We start from the raw sequence: 16728 nt of genomic DNA on the forward strand, positions 1-16728 counted from the left end.
TGAAATCATGAAAAATTCCAGTCGATCCAATCGGCGTCTTACTAATACCTCCCGCTCATAGGTGGGCTCGAACTCAGTTCTTTTGGACGAAAGTTTTTCCTTACCTCCAATTCACAACACATCAGTTACATGATACTTATTACAAATTATAACAATATCATCGCGTATTTCAAAGTAGACATTTGTTATCGTAAGTGAGCGTAGCTTATGATTACGAAAATAGTCTATTACACACCAAGGGAGGAAAGTAAGACACTCCAACCCACGTGTATAATTGCCTACCCGAGTCGAAAGCGAGGGTAGCAAACACGCGTATTGGAACGTTCTATCCGTGGTGTGCATACTATTTTTCACCAGATCTGGGCATGAAAGAAAAGAACGACATTCTTCCGGATAAACAGGGCAAGAATTTAAACTTTCGGCGCAGGTTTAGTGAAAAAAGACTTTTAGCCTTAGTAACTACACTATATGCAACGATTGCTGTTAATGTGATCACTTTAACACTAATTAGTCATTCAAATTTTACTAAATTTTGTGTAAAATAATTACAAGTATGAGTAGTCAATATGCCACTGACTGCAGTAATTTGGACTACACTTTTTTCCATGCGCAAATAGAGACAAAATTTAAACTTTCTGCACAGATCTGGTGAAAAATCGTATACACACCTCGGGGGAAGGTAGGGAATTCCAATCCGCGTGTTTGCCACCCTCGCCTTCGTCTCGGCTAAGCAACTGAACCCGTGGGTTGGAATGTCCTACTTTTCTCCCTCGGTGTGTAATCTACTATTCCGTGGCATGATAATTTTAGCGAATCCCCATAAATTTCCATACGAACTTTTCAAATGTCTAAAAAAAATCGTAAATTACCACAAAGTAATTCATCAAAATAAAAAAAAATTTTATTGTTTTGAAATGTCAAAAAAAATTTAATTCTCTCAACTAAAACAAGTTGTTTATAGTCTTTACGAGCGTACGAACGTACAAGTATACATAATGCACTAGTTAATATATCTATATATACATGTATATATAGTAAAGGTATAAAGAATCATCTACGTGGTTGTTTTGAAGGTAACCAGGATATTGGCGCAGTAAAGTTAACATTCAACTGCTTCACACACGTCCGGATAGCAGCAAGTAAAAGCGTACATACAACTAGTTATTTATAGTCTAATGTTTCTTAATGTATTTCTTCCGCACTATTAAATAATTTACCAAAAATCACCATATTAATTTATTACATTATTTATGCATTTTAATTTCCCAGAAACCATAAAAACAATTAATCAAAATTATTTTACAAATTTATAAATACTTTTTGAAATTACTCATATCATGTACGCTCTCATATGTTGGCTCATTTTATTTATTATTATTATTATTATTATTAATTTATATATCTATATATATAACTTTTTTTTTTTAAATTACAAGGAGTATTTTACAGGGTGGGGAACACGGTGTGGGTTGTAAAAGAGAAGTAGGAGAAGCCTGAGCAAGGATCGACCGGTCAGAAAAGTGAACTCGATCTCAGTTCGAACGCATCGACTCGATAGGCGCCACTCTTATCCAGTCAATTTTAATTATTATTATTTTTTAATTTTAATAAATATTTTTGTAAATAAAAAAAAAAAATTTTCATATTTTATGTGATATTTATATTTATTTATTTGATTAAATTTAAATTGAGAGTAAAAGTGATGAATTTTGAATTTTTTTAATTAGAGATTTTTAATTAAAATTTTCGAACGTTTTTTTTTTGTTTTCATACATGACTGGAATTTGCATAAAACGTATGTTAATTTTTTTTAATTAATTAATTAATTTATTTATTTATTATTTATGGATTTATTTAGGTTTTTAATTTATTATTGATGATTTTGTTTATAATTGAAATATCTGTGAAACTATTGAATTTATGAAAAAAATGAAAGATACCTTTTTTGTAGAAAATTAAATTTCCTATAAAATTGTATTCTATTATTTTTATTGTATCTGTGATATTTTGCCAGGAATATTGATTTGAAAAATTATGAAAGTTGATTTTATTAATTTAGTATATAAAAACTTTTAAATTAAAATACTAGCTTAAGTATCAAAGATATGATAAAAATATAAGAGACCAAATTTGTAGAGAATTAAATTTCCTATAAAAAGTATATAAGCATATTTCGTCGTAAACTCAATAGTTTTCAAGTAAATTAAATTTATAATGAATCAAAATTTTTTTTTCCAATAATAACAACAATATTATTTATATTTATTACAGAATTATGGCCATGGTGGTTATTATTACCCACTTGTTTTGGTTTTTGGACAAAGTACACCGTAGATTACGATTCAATGCGAGTTGCTCGTTGTTACTCAAAATGCGATCGATATCCTTCAATTAACGAGGTAAAAAAAAAAAAAAACAACAACATAAAACCCATGACTCTTCTTAAATCTTTTCTTCCCTTTACCCTTTCTCTTTAAAATCATGTAACAAAAAAAAAAAAACTAATATACAACAATGCAAAAAAAAAACATAAATACATAAAATAAAAATAACAACCCCATTAGCGAATGTAAAGCAGAAAAAAAAATTACCGATAAAAAAAAGTTGAGCAAAAACAAAAACACAAAGGACCGTGTATCGAAAAACAGGTTTTCACGCCTGTTATATACAAAAGAACAATCGCAAAAGATGGACCCTTGTATATCGTTTGTAAGCATATATATATATATATGTACATATATATAAATATATAAGTATATATATTGCACGATGAACTCTTTCTCATTCGAAGAAGCTCTGCATTATATATATATATATATATATAAAGAAGCCAATCGGTAGTTCCATATAAAAAGTAGGCCAATAAGTAAACGAACCTGTTTCTTTATAATTTTCTTTATTTATTTATAAGATTTATTGTGTAGTTAATCTTGTATGATCCTAAAAACTAAAAACGACAAATTAATCACGTAATTTTATATTTGAAATCAAGTATCTGTTATAAAAACTCGTGAGAATGTACATAGGAAACAGGGTTCATATATAGAAATTATTGTAGGAAGCTATGATTTATGAGTAAATTTTCTAAGAAAATTCATATAAATTTGCGGAAAACATCATTGGAATTGATAAATTCCTATGGACTTTGATAGAAGTCTATGAAATAGTAGTAGGGTCCATCCTATATGAGAATTTCTGGAAGAAATTTCCGTTGTCGGTAACTTCAGATGGAAATCTGAAGAAAGTTTATGGGATAGTGTAATATATGGGAATTCATAGGAATCTATTTTATATGAATATATACGGAAAAAAAACTGTTGCTGCAACAGGACATGATCCAGTAGCAGCTACAGTACTTAGTTCTGCTGCAGGAACAGAATTAAGTCCTGTTGCAGCCACAGAAATAATCCTGCCGCTGCTAAGTGATTGCAACAGGAATGGACCTGTGGCTGTAACAGGAATATCCTGTTGCAGCAAAATTTCTTTTTTCTCCGTGTACGACTCCATGGTAATACTTTCAAAATTCATTTTTTTCGGTCGGCCAGAAAAAGTCAATGATCCGGAAATTAGCAGACACTTAAAAATTTTCAAATTTTTTTTCAACCGATTAATTATAAAAAAAACAAAAATCTAAAAAAATGCACATGTAGAAAATTTAATTAACTATAGGTGCAATTTTTTCAAAAATTTTTTTTATTATTATTTATCATTATAAAAAAAAACCAAAAATTATAAGACGTCGGCTAACTTCAGTATCGTAAAAATCGTTAGCCAGTGGAGTAGAATTTTTCCTGTTAGAAATAATTTCCTGCAATACAAATTTTTTTTGTTCCTCATAGTGTCCTCTAGTAGGAAAAAATAATTAAAATTTCTGATAAAATTTTTTCTAAAAGATTCCTTATAATTGAGAACTGCGGATAACTCAGCTGCCCTAATTCAAAACACAGTAAGGGACAAATTTTTCAAAATCAATTTTTTAGTATTTTCAGTTCCAGTGAAGTCTTGTGGACATGATTCAATACATATTTGAAAAATTTAATTTTTGTCAGTTACTGTGTTTTGATATTGGACAGCCGAACTGTCTATATATTTTTATATTAATCAAAGAGTATATTTATGTCCTGTTAGGAATATCCTTAGATAACATAAACGTTTTTAGTTATTTACAGTGTCCTCAAGTAGGAAAAACCATTAAAACTATTAGGATTTCTGTATCGGATGCCATATGAGAATCCATACGAATACACTATGTGGGAATCCGTACAGAAATATATATAAAGGATATATTTTCTGATGAGAATATAATGATTCTAGTAAAAATTTCGGAGTAAAGATGCAATAGAAGCTGAAAAAAAAAATGTTTAGATCTGATTCGGTCTAATTTATAGGTGTAGATTAAATCCTTAATTAAAACGAGCTATTAAGTCTATGAAATGAATGAATTTTTTAATTATTAAATAATGCTGTGAATTAGAAAAGTATAAAGTAAACATGGGAGTAATTACGTAAAACGTTCCACACTTTATACGAAAATTAGGATAGTTTACAATTAAATTGAGAAAAATAATTAGAAAGTCCGAACTGGGGATCGAACCCAGACCAATGCGGTAACGCACCGAGTGCTTTACTGGTTGACCTATCGAGGCCTATGCCGAATTCTCTTCAATTTGTTATATACTAGCGTACATGTTTCGCGCGCGTGTCGTTTTTAATATATTTATTTGAATGTATATTTTCGTGTCGTTTGCATATATTTTTTTGCTTTCGACCAATCACGTTACGAATAGTTTGGCTTCACATATATTTCATCTATATTTTATTATAGGATAATATTACACTGAAAAAAAAGTGGTGTTAAAATGAACTCACAAAGGTGTAGCGGTGCTACTTAGCGGCGTTATCAAACCAGTGCTAAACGGTGTACATGTGAAGTAAATTAACTACGATCTTCTTAATTCTAGTCACGAAATTCGGAATTCTAATTATGAAATTGTCGTTAGTTGAGATGAAAAAAAATTTATTACCTGCATGGAGAAATTATTCTCGTTTGAAATGCTATGGTGTCATAGTAAATCCGGACTATGTTGGCCTCCTGACGGAAATTGGAATATTACTATGGCCATAGTAATTTTTGTATGTGTGCATTTCAATGTCTGTCAGAAGGCCGACATGGTCCGGCATTACTATAACACCATAGCATTTCAAACGTGAATAATTTCTCCGTGCATGAAATAAGCGAGATTAACACTAAGAAAAACACCGAGAAAAAATTTACCACCGTTATCGAGGTTAAATTTAATACCGCAATAGCGTGGACTTACACCATTTCGTTTTACAATGTATTCTGTTATAGATAATATTTTTATTTTTAGTGTATGGATAATTGTCTATTATCAAATTACACAAAACCCGGACAATGTCCTGAAGAAAATTCAATGTCACCTTTCGAAGCCGTTTGTTTGATTGCATGCACTAACGATTCTCAGTGCACTGATTTAGGCAAATGTTGTGCCAATGACTGTGGAATAACTTGTATGCATCCAACAGGCCTTCATGAGCACGAAGGCAAGTTTGTGTAAATATATAATTTAGGATATTGCACACCAAGAGTGGAAAGTCGGAAATTCCAACCTGCGTGTGTAATTGCCTACTTGAGACGAAAGCAAATTTCGGAAAAAATTTTTACCAATAGAGTATTACAGTGTCTTAATATTTAAGATGAATTTTAGATTTACCCCCGGTTCCGGACGGGATCGAAATTCGCAGAGAAAAGAGCAACATGGTCCTGCTTAATTGGATGTCGAAGGACCAGAGGATTAGTGATGGTGATAATGGAGTCTGGTATGTTGTGGAAGAACGACATGTTTTGGGCCCTAGATACTTGGAATCGAGGCTTAGTTCTTGGGATGTTTTGCATATGAGCAGTAAACCGTATGCTTCGATCAAGGCGGGATTAAAAACTGGACACTGGTACCAGTTCCGGGTGGCTGCTGTCAATGAAAATGGATCCAGAGGATACTCGATACCTTCCAAACCATTTAAAACTGCTGGTAAGCGTTTTAAAAATAATTTTTTCTAGCTTATAGGGCACATATTTTAACTCAAATTCATGAAAAGTCGAGTTTTTTTTAGTAATATAGACCCTGGGACATAAATAGACTAATTTTTGGAACATTGATTTTAAGTTTAATACCCAAAAAGGCTAGTAAAAAAATTTTTAGTATCAATATCATGAAACGTTTTTAAAAGCTCAATAGTTTTACTACTATTTTTTTTTTTTTTTGAAAATTTTTTTATGATAATTTGAAGCCTAGTTATGAAATGTAAAAGTTGAAGTGGAGCTTTGGTAGTTCATAAAATCCCATTAAATTATCATACAGAAAATTCAAAAAATGGATTTTGAAGCTTTAAACTCCAGCTTTAAGCTCCAAGAATTCAAATATATAAGCAATTAATTTTTGATATAATTATGGAGGTTTTAACAAAAATAATGATATCCGAAATTAGTGCCATGAGTTAAAAGTTTCAAAATTTGATTATCACAATTTTTTTTTCCAAAACTCGTTTCAAGGCTTCAAAATCTGAAGTCTCAAACCCCTAAATTATTTTTGAAAAAATTTATTACGATAATTTAAAGCCTAATTATGAAATGTCAAAGTTAAAGCAGAGCTTTGGTAGTTCATGAAATCCCACTAAATTATTATACAAAAATTCAAAAAATGGATTTTGAAACTTTAAACTCCAGCTTTAAGCTCCAAAAGTTCAAATATATAAGCAATTAATTTTTGTCATAATTATAGAGGTTTTAAAAAAAATAATGATTTCCAAAATTAGTGCTATGAGTTAAAAATTTCAAAATTTGATCAAAAAAATTTGTTCATCCAAAACTCGTTTCAAGATTTCAAAATCTGAGGTCTCAAACCCCTAAATTATTCTTGAAAAAATTTATTATGACAATTTAAAGCCTAGTTATGAACAGCAAAATTTTGTCAAAATCATCAAATTATCGTTCGTAAATAAAAATAAATTGAAAGTAAAAGTAAAAGATTAATGTCTGTTTTAAATTGTCGAGCAACAATTTATCATAACAAAGTTATTTAACTTTTTTATAAAATTATTAGAATAACATTGTCGATGTTTTTTGTTATTAACACGACGTAGATGAACCAACTGGGTGCAAAGACCCTTTCAGGTAGTATATCATGTGTGTTTAGTAATTCAGTATACTTTTTGCGGTTTACAAAAGAACCAAGGAATCCGCGGGAGCCACGTAACCTGTCTTTGAGCGGTGCTCGTGTACAGCAAGCTGATGGGAAGCTGAGAATACTTCTTCGTTGGAGGCAGCCACCCTCGGACGTTCCGATCATGTTTTACAAGTTGTTCTGGAGTCAACTGATACGCGGACCTACCAATGAATCTATTCTCATTTATCATCGTAGTATTTCGAAAGTTTGTCATCAGCCATTTTTTTAACTAATCGCATTACTTATTACTTTATTTATTCTCTTTTTTTTATACTCTAAGGACAAGAGCTGCTTCGAAATTAAAAATTTGGAAATTGGGTGTCAGTATTTTCTGCAAGTACAGGCGGTATCGGTCTACGGTGGCAGAAGAATGGCTTCAAAAAAAGCGTCTAAGGTCTTCAATAGCACGGATTATTCAAAATACGGTAGGGATATTTATTAGGTAAGAATAAGGCATGCATAAATATTTTTAAAATTATTAATAGGGACTCAATAATAAATAAACTTAAGATTCATTTTTGTTAATTGCTAGTATTCAAATACCCCGGATCCGAACTACGGTAATTTACAGCACCGTAATTTGCGGTATTTATGGGAGAATTACGGTATTTTACGGCAAAATTGCTGTATTTTTACCTTAAATTTGCGGTATAAAACTTTAATTTGCGGTGAAATTGCGACAAGCATGAGGTATTTTACCGTAAAGTAAAGTATTGCATTTTAAGAACTATCAAAATAAAAAAGCCTACGGTATTTACGGTAAAAATACCGCAAATTGCGGTAATTAGCCGTAAAATACCGTAAATTCCGAAATTTACCGTATTTCGGATCCGCTAGGGTAGTACACGAAAATAAATAAACAGAACCATAAAGATAACTCTGACGACAGTGACAGCTTTTTATGACTTTTCTCACAGCAATCAGTACTATCTCTAACTACAGTGAGTTATGTTAATTAAACTACGGTAAAAGCAGATATTATTACTTTAGGTTACTTGTTAAGAGGTGGGAAAAAGCCAATTCTTTTGCAGACTTAATTTTAAGTTACTGTATAAGTTATGATAAAGACATTTATTCCTTATATATATATATATAAAGATATACTGTTCGGGAAAAAAATGACATTCATGATCATTTGCTAATCCATGATCAGGCCTGAATAATGGCCAATAATGAGCATGTATGATCAACCTTGAGCATACATGATACTACTTGACCATGCATTATCATGTCTTATCCTTTGAATAAGAATACTCATGCATGACCATGCCTGGACCATGAATAAATCTAAATGAGTCATGCCTAATTCATGTATGATCATGCATGAATCACGCATGATCAGACATGGAGTATGCATGATCGGATATAAATCATGCATGATCATACATGAATTATACATGATCAGGCGCGGATTGTGCGTGGTCAGGTATGAATCATGCATGATCAGATATGAACCACGCATGATCAGGCATGGATTACGCGTGATCAAAAATGAATCATGCATGGGTTGTGCATGATTAGGTGCGAATTATTCATGCTTAGACATTAATCGTGCATGATTAAATGCAAATTACGCAGATCAGATATGAATTATGCAAGTCCAGGCATAGATTACGCACGATCAGATATGAATTATGCATAATCAGGCATGGATTGTGCATGATCAGATATGAACCACGCATGATCAGGTATGAATTACGCATGATGAGATATAAATCATGCATGTCCAGGCATAGATTACGCACGATCAGATATGAACCATGCATAATCAGGCATGGATTTTGCTTGATCAGATATGAATTATGTATGATCATGCATGCCAATTTTTCTGGGGATGTTATAAATAAATACCCTATTTAAAACCAAACCAACCATAGTTAAAAACAGTACTCATTACTGTGCAACATTAGAGTAGCTATCGCAGTCGTCAGATTAATCCTCATGGTTTTATACAAGATTCTGTAGTTTCGTATATTATATTGACTCGACTATCGTTCCACCCAGCAACAGTTACTCTTTTTTCTGTCTTCGTGTAAATCTAGACCTGCAATACACTATCATATTACAGTTCATGGATTAACCTCTATTGGATTTATTGACAAAAGTAATAAACTTACAGCCGACGTAGATGGCCATGCAGGCAGATGTGAACGCCACCATGCAGGCTTACGAGTTCGTAGATTAATTTGTCATTGCAATGACGAAGTTGACGCTAGATTAGTTTGGCCAATTGACACCGAAGCTCATAGTTACAATGTATCTTGGAAACTTGAATCTTGCAGCACTTTTCATAATTCTAAAATAACTCCCAATCTTATTGCACCTTCTTCGCTGTCCCATATCACACAGGTAAAATTAATTACTTATGTTTAAAAATAGAAATGAGTTTTATTAAAATTCATTTTTTTTTATTTTTTCTTTGTTCTTACAGAAGACTAGATTTGACATAAAAAATTTGGAAAAAAATTGTACGTACGCAGTTAATGTACGTAGTGTCATAAATCATAATAATAATAATAATAATAATAATAATAATAATAATAATAATAGTAATAATAATGAATTGGGACAGAATGATAATAATTGGCAAGATATTAATGATGAACGTAATTTATCAATTGAGTTGACAACAAACATGAATTGTAATAAAATTCGTCAAAATCGTAATAATAATAATAATAATAATAATAATAATGATTTAAAAATGACAAAATGTAAAAAAAGAAAAGCAAGAATTAAGAAAATTTATAATAAATTTTTGTAAATTAATTATAATATATTATTATATTAATAATTGTATTCCAGATGAATAAAATTTATAAAACCTGAGTTTATTTTATTTTCGTTGGAAGTGGACTAGATTTTATTTATTAGTTTATTAATTGATGTATTTGATTGATATTTGGTTTATTTGATTAATTGATAAAGGGGAGGAATGGAAGGGATGACGAAGACTAGAAAACTTTAGTAAAGATTATTGTGCAGACGAGGATTATTAGGTTAGAGGTAATAACTGGTGAAGATGAGTAGCCTAGTAGATGGTGATATACTTTACGGTTACCGATTTCTTGAGTCGGACGATAGTTTATATTTAGAGTTCCATTGTGCGTTTGAACATTTTTTAAAATTTTAACCTGCAAATAAAAAAATTATAAAATGGCTTAATATATGAACTATATATGAACATATGTGATCCTTATCTCAATATAACTGATTATATATGATCGATGTATATAAGCATATATAAGTATATGCGGTTCATATAATTCCTCTATGTCCATATATGAGTATATATGATTCATGCCAACATATATACGATCCATATATAAGCATATATGATTTATATGATTCAAATATAGACATATAGGGGCATATATGGTTTATATGTTCATATATGAGTATATACGATCCATATATGAGCATGTGTGATTTATATGATTCATATATCAACATATATGAGCAAATATAGTTTATATGTTCATCCATGTTCATATATGAGTATATATGATCCACATATGAGCATATATGATTTATATGATTCATGTATAGACATATGTGCGCATATATGATTTCTATACATCATCTATGTTCATATATAAGTATATATGATTCATGCCAACATATATAAGTATATACAATTCATATGTACGCATGTGTCAACATATATGAGTGTATACAGTTCATATGATTCATCTGTGCCCATATATGAGTATGTACGGTCTATATGTCAATATGTGATTCAACTATTTACATATACGAGCATATATGATTCATATAAAATATATATGAAGCATTGCATTAATTTTCATATACACTTTACATGGCTATCATATATGAGCATATACCTCATAGATGGACTGACACAGATATATATATATATATAAACATATGAATCCATGTCAAAATAATTTAATATCGATCATATATTATAAGATATGGTGATATATTATCATATATTATTTTTTTTTCTTTCGAGTCTAATTAAATATATATTTAAACTCACCTGTGAGTCAGATATCGTTAATTTTTCCGTCATAACGAACCACGTAACCGACTCTTGACACCCAGGAGTTGTTAATGAACCGGTATAACGAAAAAACGTTGTCCGATCATTAGGTAATAGATGGATCGGTATAACTTTACGTTGGATTTGAATACTACTCTTTCCGACCCACTGCGATACTGATTCAGCAGCTTTTAATATTGCATAAAGATTGTCATTGTCATCATCCGTAAGCTATAATTAATCAAGCGGCTGTCAATAATTTGAAAAAAAAAAAAAAAAAAAAAAAATTTTTAATTAATCACCTTGAATAAAACAGCAACAACAGCAATCCCGTTATCATACTGTGATGCAATTGACACATTTTCGTATTGTTTATCGCGATGTACTAAATGCAGTTCTAGTGCATCACGTGTATTGTCAATTGTATGCTCAGCACCCCAATGAAAGTGCATTTGCTCAAGTACATAAGTCGACATTAATCCACCACCACTTAAAAATATTGGTACACCAGACAATGTTATTTGTACTTGTAAAAATTTAATTCAAAAAAAAAAAATAATAATAATAATAATCAAATAAAACCTTAATTTCTAAAAATATATCTATTTATTAATTACCATTATGCCCAGTATTTGTTAATACCCCAGTGTACGCATAGTCGTAATGTAAAAATTTTAATGATCCTAAATCATCTTTTAGTGTATTGTCTGTCTCAATATTTATTGGTGATTGTCTTTTACCATTTTTACACAAGCCGGGCCATGTGCTTGGACCTTGAAAAAAAAAAATTCAATTTGGTAGAAAAATATTTTTTTAAATAAAATTCTAATGGGTGGTTCATTTTGCCCCGCTATAGTTAACTGGAGAATGGAATGATGAGTAACGAGAATTTTTTTTTTTTCTAATCGGTTCATTAGTTTTCGAGATATTGCCGCTACAGTTATTATGGAAGAACTAGAGGACGTGGGTTCAAATCCAGCTCAAGGTTTTGAGAAAAATTTTTTTGTATCTGTTATAAATTACTAGGATTGAGGTATCATTCATTAGTAGTTTAATTTTTCAAAAATACAAGTTTTGTCTGGTGACTGAAGAATAAAATTTTTTGAATAGTTGCCACAGTAAAATAATTAACAGTTATGATAGTAAAATTTTTATGAATGATTTTGCTCCAGTATTATTAAGTGAAGAATTTAACGCGGAATAATACGAATTTTGGTTTACTAAAATCGGTTAATAAGATTCGGAATCATAAGAGATTAAGGATCTTGGAGTTGACTGAAGGTCATGAGTTCGAATCCGTGTCAAAATTTTTTTTTTTTTTTTTTTTTTTTTTGTAATATTTTAATTATTAAACGGTTTTATCACAACATAATAATCAGTGGTAATTGTGTAATGATTTAAAATGTATTTTGATATTTGATAATCTCTTGATATATATTTTTCTATATCTTATCAATTCTTCAAGTGCTTTTGTTATTAATATGACATATATTGATATTATTGTTATATTTAATGGCAAAAAATTATGTATTTGATTTATTGATAATTTAAAAAAAAAAGTATTTATCTTATTTGTTAATTAAGATTTTTTTAAAAATAATAATAATAATAATTTATATTGAAGTTAGCCGACGTGTAATAATTTTTGGATTTTGATCAAAACGATAAATAAAAAATATACATACCCTGATTAAACAAAATGATTAAAAAAGATTTAAAATGATTTGTTTTTTAATCATTTTGAATACTTTTCAATCCTTCAAATCATTTCTAATCCTGTCTCTTATGGACATTTAACGTGTGAAATCATTTTTAATCATTTTGTTTAATCACGGTATATTTCAAATAATTGCACCTATAGTTTACTTAATTTTCAACATGTGCATATTTTTAGAATTTTTTTTTTGTAATTAATTAGAATTTTTCAAAAAAGTTTTTAAAAATTGGAGCTAAATACCGTTTGGTCTACGGTATAGAGACATGGTAGGCTCGTGCCATGATACCACACATATATGTGTTTGATTTGAACGTGTACTTGGCGCGAGACACTACCGTGTCTCCTGATAAAAAAAACCTTAAAAATTGTTAAATGTCTGCTAACTTCCGGATCGTAATAATAATCCCTGATTGGAAACTCTGATTGAAAAATTCTAATTGACTTCAATCGGGAATTTCCAATTTACTTTCTGTTGGAAAATTCAATCAGAAAAATGACCCATAGAAAATCATTATTTTCCGATTGAATCCGATTAAAATTCAATCAATGAATCGAAACGCTCCTAAGTGCATTCCAATTGACTGATTGCATCCAATAGAAATCCGATTGAATTTCGATTAGATTTAATCGAATTTTTAAATCAGGAATAATAATAATCTTAAAAAAATTAAATTAAAAAAAAAAAAATCAAAATTCACTAGTCGATATCAATAAAACGGCGTCAAACAACTATGAGAAGAGTATTTGTAAAATTGGCAATTATCCAATCTGTATTATAGTACATCATTTCCTCAATCAGTTAGTCAACGTTGGAGTTTAGGTTGAGGTAGCGGTATAAGTTGAGGTAGAGTAGGTAGAGTGGCGGTATCATATCATCATTCAAAGGCCTGGCCCTCTCTGGATCATTTTATTCTACACTAGTTTTATAATTATGCTTATACAACTACATTCACTCCCACACATTCGTTCACATTTGCATACATTGACATACATATACTTATATATGTTAACAAGTATATAGATATGTATATATATTTCTTTTAAACTCTGTACTCTTTACCTCTACTCTTTTTTTATTTTCCATCCCTACACCCACGACTTTATATCACTATATAAATAATTTTCTGCATAACGCCAGGCAATGACACATGAACTTTAATATTGAAGGACAATATATATATATATATATATATTTTTTTAATTACCATTTTCTGCCGTGTAACCCCAGTCATGACTTTTACTCACACAAATATCTAAAAAAAAAATTTTGTATCAATAAATTTATTATCAGTATAAATTTTCGTAGTATACTTATTTAATAATTTGTATGATTCTAATAATTTAATAAATGATGAGTACTTTGATCTATTTAAGTTTAATTATAATTCAAATTAATCAATTCAATTTACTGATCTTTATTCTATTTATATTATTATGTGTATATATTTATATATGTAATTGTATAATTAGATAATTACTTTTAAATTGATCAAAGAAATATATTTTTTTTTTTAGTAATTATGTTATTAAATTTTTTTTTCTTATCTTTCATTTATAAAATAGGAGTAAATTTTTGAAAAAAAAAAATTGATAATTTTTTGAATTAAAATTCAAATTATATATATGAGTCATTTCTTAATTAAAATTTAAAAATTCAGTATTGATATAAAAACCATTTTTTAAATAATTGCAAAAAAAAGTATATATATATATATATATATATATGTATTTTTTTGAAACTAAAAATTTTTTAAGAAAAAATTTTTAAATATCAAATACATATGAATGAAAAAAAAGTTCTCATTTTATAAAACCTCAAATTTAAAAATTAAAATTTAGAAAAAAAAAGTTTTTTAGTATCGAATTTTTTTCGAATTTTCAGTAAAAAAATTAAAATCAATTAAAATTTTGCTAATGAAATATATGAATTATTTTTCAATTGTTCAAAAAAAAAAATATATATATATTCACATATATAAATGTTTTTTTTAAACTAAAAAATAGAAGAAATTTTTAAATATCAAATATATATGAATAAAAAAAAGTTCTCTTTAAAAAAAAACCGCGATAATTTTAATTAAAATTTAGAATCAAAAAGTTTTTTAGTATAGAATTTTTCCAATTTTCAGTAAAAAAATTAAAATCATAATTAAAATTTTGCTAATAAAATACAAGAATTATTTTTAATTATTAAAAAAAAAATATATGTAACTCAAAAAATAAACTGAAGGTAAATGCTCATAGTACTAGTCCATCTAAAATACCTTGTGCCAAATTTAAATTTAATTCAATGCTACAATAATTTATCAATTACCCTCAATTTATTATTATTATTTTAATCTATACCAACACCTTAATCATTGAGCGCTTAAACAAAAAATAAATCAATTAATAAATTTCACTCATGATAATATTTACTTACTTGCAACAATAATTACAATGTAAACTAATAACATTTTTGGTCAATAATTACAAACTTAAAAAAAATTTTATTTTAATTTATGACGGAAAATTAAAACTGAAAAATTCTGATTCGTCACTTTGATAGTTTGAAAATTTATTACAAGTTTGAATTTATAAAAAAAATTAAAAATTAAGATTGCAAATAAAAAAATGAAAAAAGTTTATAGGTCCGTATCGCTCGGCGACAGAGTTGCGACTGAAGATGATGACATGTTACGTGGTCAACCCTTGTGATATATATATTGTAACGAGATCATTATTAATGTCACAGGCAATGAGACAATTTAAATATCAGTATTCATTATTTTAATTAACTAAAAATTTTCATTGTATTTTTTTAATTTTTCATAAAAAAGTTTTTTTTTACGAGCAATTTTTATAATTTTTTTAATCAAAATTATAATTATTTATTTTTTAATAATAATTAATAATTAATAATTCAATTTTTTTCACTCTGTGTCGTATACATATTATATATATTTATATAAATCTTAGGGATGGCGAATAATTTGAATTTACTAATTATTCGTGTGGAACTTAATCTTATAAAGTTCCACTTAAATAATTCGAAAACTGACCTATAACTCAAATTTTTACTTATAATTTGAAAATTCACGAATACTTCAAATTATTTGAAAAGTTATGATTCCTTCAAATTTTTCGAATACTTTCCAAACTCACGAATACTTCGAATTTTTTTATCCATTTTAAAGTTCACAAATACTGCATATTTTTCTTATCATTCGAAATATTACGAATGATTCAAAGTTTTCGAATAACTAACAAATTTATCAATACTTTAAATTTTCTGAATTATTTACAAAATTTATGAATACTTTGAATATTTTAATTAATTTAAAAATTCATAAGTACTCTGAATTTTTTCATTAATTCGTAGCATTACGATTAATGAGAAAATTATTCGAGCTTCGAATTATTTTCAAATTTAAGAATACTTCAAATTTTTGTAGAATTCTAAGCCCTACGAATAATTCGAGCTTTTCAAATAATTAAGAAAGTTACGAATTTTATAAATTTTTTTATTTACTTCAAAATTATCGAATACTTCAAATTTTTTTAATTAATTTACAAATTCATTAATACTTCAAATTTTTTTTCTTAATTCGAAAAATTACAAATAATTCGAATTTAAAATTATTTAAAAATTCATGAATTCTTCTAATTTTACATTAAATCTAAAAATTCATATATTTTTCGAATTTTTTTAATAATTTTGAACATTACGAATAATTCGAATTTTTCGAATAATTAAAAAATTTACAATTACTTCAAATTTT

At 28.2% G+C, this 16728-nt stretch overlaps 2 protein-coding genes across 2 annotated transcripts; one reads left to right on the forward strand and one right to left on the reverse strand.

Moving 5' to 3' along the window:
* Nucleotides 1-1524: 1524 nt before the first annotated feature.
* On the forward strand, nucleotides 1525-10073 carry LOC130670651 (anosmin-1). The gene is made up of 8 exons (XM_057474111.1): nucleotides 1525-1795; nucleotides 2272-2399; nucleotides 5373-5565; nucleotides 5730-6050; nucleotides 7247-7449; nucleotides 7525-7669; nucleotides 9364-9593; nucleotides 9676-10073. The coding sequence occupies exons 1-8, from the start codon at nucleotides 1774-1776 to the stop codon at nucleotides 10006-10008; spliced, it is 1575 nt and encodes a 524-aa protein (XP_057330094.1). The 5' UTR covers nucleotides 1525-1773; the 3' UTR covers nucleotides 10009-10073.
* Nucleotides 9362-15635, reverse strand: LOC130670660 (putative carbonic anhydrase 3). The gene is made up of 6 exons (XM_057474114.1): nucleotides 15390-15635; nucleotides 14173-14220; nucleotides 11868-12023; nucleotides 11553-11776; nucleotides 11248-11481; nucleotides 9362-10378 (listed from the first exon to the last, which is right to left on the reverse strand). The coding sequence occupies exons 1-6, from the start codon at nucleotides 15421-15423 to the stop codon at nucleotides 10199-10201; spliced, it is 876 nt and encodes a 291-aa protein (XP_057330097.1). The 5' UTR covers nucleotides 15424-15635; the 3' UTR covers nucleotides 9362-10198.
* Between the last annotated feature and the right edge of the window lie 1093 nt (nucleotides 15636-16728).

Source organism: Microplitis mediator, chromosome 1 (assembly GCF_029852145.1).
Source record: "Microplitis mediator isolate UGA2020A chromosome 1, iyMicMedi2.1, whole genome shotgun sequence".
NCBI classification, from domain to species: Eukaryota; Metazoa; Arthropoda; class Insecta; order Hymenoptera; family Braconidae; genus Microplitis; species Microplitis mediator.